Source organism: Frankliniella occidentalis, unplaced genomic scaffold (genome assembly GCF_000697945.3).
Source record: "Frankliniella occidentalis isolate FOCC.00 unplaced genomic scaffold, Focc_3.1 Scaffold235, whole genome shotgun sequence".
Lineage (NCBI taxonomy): Eukaryota > Metazoa > Arthropoda > Insecta > Thysanoptera > Thripidae > Frankliniella > Frankliniella occidentalis.
In genome coordinates, this window is record NW_026267361.1 from 397,146 (window position 1) to 406,951 (window position 9,806).

At 41.2% G+C, this 9,806-nt stretch overlaps 1 protein-coding gene across 1 annotated transcript; it reads right to left on the bottom strand.

Moving 5' to 3' along the window:
• Positions 1 to 965: 965 nt before the first annotated feature.
• LOC127750686 (uncharacterized) lies at positions 966 to 3,871 on the bottom strand. The gene is made up of 5 exons (XM_052272966.1): positions 3,762 to 3,871; positions 3,453 to 3,684; positions 2,112 to 3,392; positions 1,917 to 2,031; positions 966 to 1,750 (listed from the first exon to the last, which is right to left on the bottom strand). Exons 1-5 carry the CDS (start codon positions 3,869 to 3,871, stop codon positions 966 to 968), a joined length of 2,523 nt encoding a protein of 840 aa, XP_052128926.1.
• Positions 3,872 to 9,806: the final 5,935 nt, after the last annotated feature.

Below are 9,806 nucleotides of genomic sequence, written 5' to 3' on the forward strand. Positions count from 1 at the left end.
CTTGGCCCGATGTGGACTCCGAGACTTCTCCCGAGCTCCGAGAACTTCGAGATCTTCAATCTTCATCACATATTAGTTGGGTTCGCTGGCGCTCCCATCGGAGGCCAGAGGGTTGAGGGAATGACCTCTCCTGCTTACCGCGCCTAATCCTTTAAATTACACTGGCTAAGGCATGGCGGTCTGAGTAAGCGGGAGGCGCAATCAGCGACAGGCGCAGTCGGTCATTCCCCAGGCTTTGCATTGATGTGAGAACAGCCACCCGCCCTTCAAAACCATTCCGGTGCGGCATGCTGCCATACTGCGCCTTAATTTAAGCAGTGTAAAAAATCCTGTAAAATATTTTTGACTTCGTCTCATGCTTACATATTCGTTAATAAAAATAACGCAGTTTTAACACAAATTTGCAACGTTTTCAAAATTAATCAATGTTTATAAAAAATAAATAAAAAGAATACTTTTCAGATCACTTATCGTGTTAAACGTATTCACAAAATCAAAATGATTGTTGCTCGAATAATTACATCTGAGAAAGAAAACAACAATGAATATAAATGTATACCTATGCTTCAGCATTGTAAAACTGTCCGTTTAAGTTTTTCATGGCTTTGTGTTATACTTACATTTTCGTAAAAAAACATTTTAACACTTTTAACACGAGCTTGCAACTTTTACAAAATCATTAAATATTCGTAAGAAACGAATAGAAGTGAACTTTTCAAGACTTGAGATCTTCCAAAAATTTTGTCTTTAAATGTTTTTGGCCATAATAAATGAAGTTAAAACCATTGCATCTATAAAAGAATATTCGATATTACTTAAAACGTTTTACCTGTTTTAATGGGAAAAACAAAAACATGCATATACTCTCTGAAAATTTTCCATCAATTTACACATTTGATATGTAAAGAAGCCTTTGTAGAGCATCCAAAAATGGCAAAATATAGAAAACATCATCTTCGGCCACATTAATGTCTTGCTGTTCTACTTGCACATATGCGTTTTGGTTTGCAGCTTGCAAAACTTCTGCATAAATGTGATTCCGGGTATAGATGTTGTTGCCCGCCCAAAGCAGCTCCATGGTTTGCATTTACACGACCTTGATTTGGCCCTTCTTCAACCAAAATTTTCATTGCCTGTCTGCACTTAACTCTACTCAAGGCAACATAGAGCTGGCCGTGACACCACAATGGCGTTCTTAGGTACAGACCTTCTCTGATTAATGTTTGGCCTTGCGCTTTGCTGACAGTCATAGCATAGCATGGTTTCAGGGAAAACTGCCGCCTTCGCAGCTTCCCAGGGAGGCTGAACTCGTTTGATGTGAAGTTAACTCTAAAGATTGCAACAGTTTCTCCCTTCTTCGATCCAGTCATAACCTTGCAAACTACCAAGTTTGGGTACAATTTTAAAACTTTTAGCCGGGTTCCATTGCAGAGTCCTCCTCCACGCAAATTTCTTATGAGCATTACATTAGCCCCTGGAACTAAATGTAACCTGTGAGGGGGTAATGAGGCTGACTCTAGGTGATCTAAATAGTCCGGAGGGTAATGAAGGCGCTGCTCGTCTCGTGCATCTTGAAGTTCCCTTGATTTTTCGAGCGTTGTGGAACTTAAGTACACTCGGTCACCATCTTTGCCTCGCATGAGTCTGTCAAGGACTAACTTGTTTACGAAGTTTGCACAGTCATTAGTTGGGCACAATATAGCAGCGTCATGCGCATCCTCTTTATCAATATCTTTGCCAAAGCAGTGATCTATTAGTGTGGATACAGAGTTCACGAAACGCAAGCGTGATTTTCACGCAAGGCGTGATTTTTCACGCCAGGCGTGATTTTTCACGCTTCGTAAGCTTCACACAGCCAATCAGGCACCGTCTTTCATCACGCCTGGCGTGAAAATCACGCCTAGCATGAATATCACGCTCGCGTTTTGGGAACTTCGTATCCATCCTTAGTTTGTGTTTGCCATTGACAACCATGTTGTTTTCCAAGTGTATTTTTGTTGACGCCTCTTCATTGGCAGTTCCCTCACCCACCTTAAAATACAAACAGGGAAATACATTATTACAACACATCCGCAAACCTGTTAATATATTATCGCAAACACGTTACGTACTTTGAGAAGCCACTCCGCATATTCCTGATCCTCAAGTGCTCTTTGATTCCTTGTTAATTCATATTTCTCAAAGAGAGGCCAGAGGTTTGATGAAGTGACTGCAGCGTCGACGATGTCTGCCCTACTACCCCCGGGAACGACAGGTAGGATTTGTTTGAAATCTCCCCCTAAAATTATGATTTTGGACCCAAAGGGTTCTTCCTTGCGCATCAAATCACGTAGAAATCTATCAAGAACGTGAAGATGCCAACCTTGAACCATAGAGATTTCATCCCAAATGATGACATTTGCTTCCAATAGATTTTTGGCCGCTGAACTCTGAAGTTTTAAATGGCTTCTAGAGAGGCCTAATCCCTCGTCTTCAAAGGGAAGGCCAAATGCCTTGTGGCTCGCCAGCCCCCCTTTTAATAAGTTTGCAGCGACCCCTGTATACGCGGCAACAACAGCCTTCTTGCCCCGGGAACGCAGGAAGTCGATGAGAACATTGTAGGTGTGTGTTTTCCCGGTACCTCGAGCACCGGTTAAAAAGAACTTCTTTTGATTTTCATTAAAAACAGCTCCTCGGACATCTTCAAAGAAATGACGTTGTTCAACGTTGAGCCCATTTATTAATTCGTCGGCTGCCTCCGGGTTAAGGATAATATCTTCCTCGACATGTTCGATGTTTTGGCGGGCAAGCACATCATCATTAATATCAGGAAGCTGGTAGTCTGCAAGTGTTTTGCCAAATTCATCAAGGATCTCCGCTATATCTCGCAAAGCTAATTGAAAGCACAATTCATCATCATCATAGATTTCGTGTAGATGATCCTCAGCCATTTTGTGCTTGTAGTTGTCCCACAAATTCGTGGGGTTAAGAGGATTTACATTTACCAGCAGCGTGGCAAATGTTTTCCTTATGGTGCTCGGAAATTGTTCTAAGACTAACTCGTCCATAAGCAGACGCATTTCCTCCTCATTTTCTACCAAGTTGAGAGCAACACATGCAGCTTTGAAGGTTGGATGAACCTGACCTTCTACAGTTTTTATATTGTCAAACCCAGTGACATCTGTGCGATTACACAACAGAAGTCTTAAATGGTATAACTCTGAGTTGAAATCTGTGCCTACAAATGGGCTCAGGCGTCCGATTGTGTGCCTGTTACTGCGTTTCCAAACTTGATCCTCATACTTGTAGTTTTCCACTACATCCTTATAAACTTTTCCTCGGTGAGGGCCTGGCCGTCTGTTCAGCTGAAACCACGCTGTTAACTTCGAATTTTCGTGCCTTTCTAATGCACCCTGTTCAGCACCATCTCTAAAGATGATGGTTTGTTGAAACTCTTCGTGGACAAGTTAAACCTCGACTGGTGGATATATATGAGATTGGGAGGTGCCCATCACATAATAATGGGCCTCATAAGGTCCCATATGACGCATTTCTTTGAATTCCTTGATTTCATCGTGGTCGTACACACCTCCCTCAGGAACATTGTTAATTTTTTGAACCAAGGACGTTCGCACCTTATTGCCGAAGCTGCCTTTCAGGAGATATCCATTAAAGTATTTGCAGCCTGAAGTGGATGGGCTGTACCTAACATTAAGGTGTCCCTTGTAGCGCAACAACAACACTACATTGTAATCAATGACCCATCTATTGTCAACAAATACATCTGCACCATTGATTCTCTTGAAGAATCCACGCCCATCATTAGGTCGCCGAGATAAAGGCCTCTTTCCTGAAATATCTGTTGTTTCTCGAAACTGAAACGGAAACCCATGCTTGCATTTCCCGTTTTTAGCCCGCCCTTCTGCTTTGAAAAAGCTATCCAGCGGGCTTATGCTAACGACCTCGTGTCTGTCTGTCTGTGTGTCTGTGTGTCTGTCTGTTCCACTAGAAGGAGATGTGCTAGAGACTTGAAATTTTCGGGGTATCTTAAGGTCCACTTCTAGAGAACGAAACGCCTACGGCAAATTCTGGCAACCACGCCTAAGGGTGTGAATGGGGGTATCCAAGGTTCGAAAATTCTTCGAAAAAGTAAAAAAAATTTATGTTCCTCTAAGGGGTGACTCGTCAAAGTAGAGCCCTTTGCGCGAAAATTTCGTCCGTTTTGCTCTTTCTCTAACCGTTTAGGCGCTGGATGGTCTGTTTTGACGAAAATAAGCTTAAAATTGCCATAGTGAACAATAAGTTGTAGAAAAAGGCCTAAAAACCGCAAAATAGAAAGGAAACTCTTCCCCTACCCCTAAAAACGTTTTCTAAGCAGAAGGGTGGGTTGTAGTCGCGGTGCTTCACCGTTACATCCCTTTCGCGACTCTTTGGGGCAAACTCAAAGACGTCGGGTTTCAGCGGGCCGAAGGCCCACTACATCATTCGATCATGTTCTTCAGCAAATCGCGTGACAGAAATGGTCGGGCCGCAGGCCCGACCATCGCCGCCGGCAGGCCCAGCAGGCCCGGCCCCTGCCGAACGGAGTTGCCGGCGGAGCGAAGTGGAGCTGGCAACTTCGTTTGGCGGAAGGGCGGGCCTGCTTGTTCTTGTGGCAAGAAGATGATGCATCGCATGGGCCGTGAACCATAAATCTCTTTATGGCGTGTCCTCTGGACGCATAATATACAATCCATGTGTGTGGGTGAGTCCTCTTCCTTGAAATTCGCGGACAGTCATTTCACCAACAACTTTCCCGAAAATTTGCTCCCACACAATGTCAGAATATAGCTGAGTAGCTCTCATTTCAAATGCCCTGTTTATCACATCGTATCTGTAATTAGGATCCGTGTTCGTCCGATAACACTCATCAACAATCTCCTTCCATTTTCGGTTACAGGTGAGAGTAATCATCCATGAAGGATGCCCAAGGTTTTGGGAGACGGCCAAAGCGTCATAAAACAGATCTTTCATGTATCGGGGGGTTCCACAGATGCCTGGAGGTAGGACGACAATCTTGCCAATACGTCTGTTTTGACGCATTCCTTCCTCTCTGATATATTTTTGCAAAGTCTTGTAACTGTCAGCTTTTAATTCACTTTGATGAGTGGCTCTGTAAGACAGCCATTCATAAATAACCTTAAAACCAGCATTCAGCAAATATAGGGCATATAATTTCTTTAACCTAGGCAGAATTTCATATTCTGAATCTCGGATGGCGAGTCGATACCGGTAATATTCTGCCAATGATGGGACTCTGTTACCTCGAAGGGCTGGTTCTCGGAACTCTAAGTGTGATGTCTCACCATGAATATAGATCAATGGAAACATTTGCATGTCCATAGTCCTTTTGCTCGGAACCATAGCACCTGGGCCATGCTCATCTTCCCTTCGTTCCCTGGGAAAGTACATTGCGTCGCATGACATAGGTGGCAATCTGCCGGTGAAGACAGCACCTATGCCATCCGCGACTGGTGTTATTGAATACTGGTTGCCACGCAGCAATCTGTTAACATAGTCGTCGCCGACTCTTGTCACCCTCGTGTTAGGGTCTTTAGGATTTATAACTAAAACAACGTCACGCATTTCTCTGCCCTCATTTCTGCCCTTTTCTTCTTCACGTTGCTGAAGTTCTCGAGTTGTTTGGAATGCACGTATGAAATGATTGTGAGTTCTTAGGTATCTCTCAAGTACACCAAGTACTTCGTCGCTCACATCCTCTGTATACGACAGGCCCTGTCGGCGTTGTTCGAGTATCTCCTCTTCAGTATCATTAGAAAAGTCCAAGAAATAAACTTGGCCATGGTTCGGTGGTCGTGTCTCGTCGCCCGGGTCTCTGTAGGCATGGTTATGCCACTTCACCTCCCCATTCACTTTGAGTGACATAAACCATACTGACGGGCACCAAGGTTTAAAAACTCTCCAGCTACAAAACACGTCGCAAACAACTTGTTGTATTTTAGTATCAGTTTTTGAAATTGCTTAGCGCTTTCACTGGTGCCCGTCAACATTTCGTAAATTTCATTTTCAGGTCTTCTGAAGACCCCACTATCAGGGAGTTTAAACTTGCCGTACGTACAGCACGTTAGACCCGCCTCTGCCCTAGCACGGGTTAACTCCGCCTTCCAGTACTTCCCACCACATTGGGGACAAAGCTCGTCACATGCTTCAAAGTCAACCTCCTCGACTTGACTTAAATCTTCTCCTCCATAGACTGCACCAACTCTGTATGTATCCCGATTGTGAGTAACACGGCTCTGCAATGGCTTCTTGTTAAATTTTGTTGGCAGCCTATTTATGTTCCACATGCCATTTGGCCGGTTTTGCAATGCGGCAGGCCCATTTTGGGCAGAAAGATTTCTCTCTTCTTGAGGTTGCCGAACGCCTGGATCATCAACATCCCACTCCTCATCGAATGGTACGTCAAATGGGTTGAATTCTTCACCACCCAAATCTTCGTCGGAAGATTGGACATCAACATGCTGAGGTATTTCCTCTTCGTCGTCCGACAGATGAAAGACAAACTCGAATTCACTTTCATCGTCCTCTGAATTTGTGGCGGGGTTCTGAAGCTCACTCATTTCATTTCCTTGACGGAATAAAATCTTAAACCATTACATCTAAAGACAAAACACGCAAAAGGCATTTTTAAAGAAAGTGTATAAAAACACAAAATTTTAACATGATCCATCACAACCTGGCACTTAGTTTGCATACTTACTAATCATATAAAAGCGGTCACAAAATGCTTAAGAGCATTGACATCCACATTTAAACATGTGTATAGCCTGATGCATAGAGCACACCCATATTAAGAGATCAAAGATCATAAATAACGTGACCCACACATTTCCATGGACCAATTGGATGGGATCTTGCTATATATCAATCTAGAGAATGAAGCAGAAAAAGGTTAAAATATAAAAATAAACAATTTAAAAATTTCTACCACAAACTGGCTGTTTTATCACATACTTAGCACAAAAGCAAGTCAACACACACTAAAACATTTCTCATACCCAGAATATTTAGCGTGCAAAACACTTCAACTTCAAATATTTCTCAATTTAATACACAATGTTCACAGAACGACGGTTTAGTCTAAAAAACAGAAATCAACAAATCGTAAGGTTAAGCATATTTTACCTTTCTCATTGTTTAGAATAAATTTAACAGTAATGAAAAGGTTCCAATATACATATACAAATTTTAAGCAGATACCATGACCTTAGTTAAACTTTCAAAAGATTAAAGAAAATGATCGCAAAATGCTGATTAGCATTGATTTTCCTGCCAGAAGACTTTCTATAGCCTGACCTCAAGTGTAATGAACACTAACCTGATGAGGGTACAGGTACAGTAAACCTGAGTTACCAGAGACGACCGGCATTCCATGGAACGATTTTACTTGCCAGCAAAAACTGAAGTTCAATCTGCAACAGCCAAAAATATTTTTTTTAAATAAATTGCAAGCTAAGCACATTACAGTGCACCTTACAAAAGCATAGCGATATCTAAGTAAGTAAAGAGGCAAGAATGTGGCCTTTCTTGTATGAAAAGGTTCTGTTTTGTTTGTCACTTTAATTGAATCCTAATTATCGCCGCGAACGTCATGGCAGGGACCCAAGATCATTTAAGATCGTGACTGTAAAATTTTGGCCATTCATAGCCAGCAGTACACGAACAACGATGAGTGTTGGTAAATAAAAGCAGTGTTGTTTAATAATTTATAAGGCTCAATTTACTTAATTTTTCTGTTAGTTAAGAACTTAAATGTCCTTGTAGTTTACTGTAAAGGCCTAGCCAATACATATATTGTGACAAATTTGCGAAAACAAACTTAATTATCCTCTGTTTTTTTTTCTACGACCTAATACTTCCGTTCGATCATGTGAGATAAAATAAAGAGGAAAGACCCCAACAAAAAGTGAACTTCAATCTGCAACAGTCCAAATAGAAGAAAATCTGGTTTAGAAAAAGGAACTTCAGTGTGGCAATGGTGCACCCTATAGAATTATAGTTCTTAAAGTTTTTTGCGAGCAACGATCAGATTCTGTTTCGTTGTGTAATTGATTGTAGTAAAAAAGAAAGGGTTTAATCAAAAGGAAAGAACAAAATATCTAAATACAATAGACTTAAAAACAAATTCGGAATAAAAATCATCTGAAGAAACATCAGATTTTACCAATCTGATTCTTACTAACAGCTTACATTAGGTGAAATTCCACCTGGTGGTTGGTGATTCACAATACTAATGAAGCCGGAGAAAAATAAATTGGAAAGACCACAACAAAAACTGAACTTCAATCTGCAGAAGTCCAAAATAAAGAATATTTGGTTTAAAAAATACAATTTGTATTTGACAGAAAACGGACGGCTCGCAAGCAGCTGAATAATTTAAGATGTCTTTACCATGGTCGCAAGACGACTGTTGAACCTGGAAACGCAAAAAAAAGCAAAAGTTAAATTTGAGCACTTTTAAAGTTTTCGTATAAGTTCTTTCTGACTTTGTTTCATATCCCTTTTAAGGAAACATGCCAAACATCTATAAAAGCAAAGTCCATCTCCACGGACATCAATGAAGTGGGTGTTGGTCAACTGGCAATAATTGGCACCAGACGAACAATCAATGCAACCCAATGGTCTATGCAAACTAGGTAGATGTACGCCAGACCACGTCTCGCGTAACAGGCTTCGCGATATCTCACGAAACACTGTTACGCTGCGACGCGCCTGGCATACATCTACCTAGGCCTGCGGCGCTGACACCCGAGTCGGGCAAAAGAAAGAGTCGTAAATAGGCCTTCGGCCCCAAAAGTCACAATTATTGCCCCTCAGGGTTTTATTTTGATGAGTTGACCCTTCAGAGACCATGAAATATTTGAGAAAAAACATTGAAATGGTTTGGGGTCATTTCCGTGTGAAAATCAGTGTCTGGCGCCTCAACGGTTAAAGATAGAGCCAAACGAACGAAATTTTCGCCCAAAGGGTTTTACTTTGATGAGTTACCCCTTAGGAAACATTTAAAAAAATATTTTTAAAAAACGTCAATTTGGGGACCTGTGGTTTTTGATTTTTTAAAAATCCATTTTTTGAGCTAGAATGCTCTACTTCGAACTTGATCTGTCTTTTTATGATACAAAACGACCCTGAAAATCCCAGGTCACTAGCTCAATTTGTTCCCGAGTTATCGTGATGACAGACAGACAAACAAACACACAGACAGACAGACGCGAAACTTTTTGATCACTGGAGTAATAGGCTTCGCTAATCGCTCAGCCAATTAGATGAAAGATCCATGTTCCTTTCAAGAAAATTGGAATCATAGCATTTTATAAAGAACATGTACTGACTCCAATATGAAAAAAGAAACACCGTAATAATCACCGAAATACAAAAAGGGCTCTCAAAGAAACTAAAGTGTCGAAGCACCTCGTCAAAATAAAAAAAAATTATATCAATGCAAAGTAGTAATACCTATAAACAACAGATTTCAGAAACAAAATTGCAAGAGATATTCAAAAGATTTTGCTACATCAGATTTCAACTATCTTATCCTAAGTAAAACCTTACTTAAAATGAACTTTCACGCTGTGGTTGGTTGATCACAGGAAAAATTATCCAAAAGAAGATAAATGGTGAAATCACGCCAGCAAAAACTGAACTTCAATCTGCAACAGTCCAAATAGAAGAATATTTGGTTTAAAAAATGCAAGTTCAGTGTGAGAATGAGGTGAGCCCGTTTGTCCGAAGCTCGTTTGTCCGAAGTGATATTATCTATCTTTAGT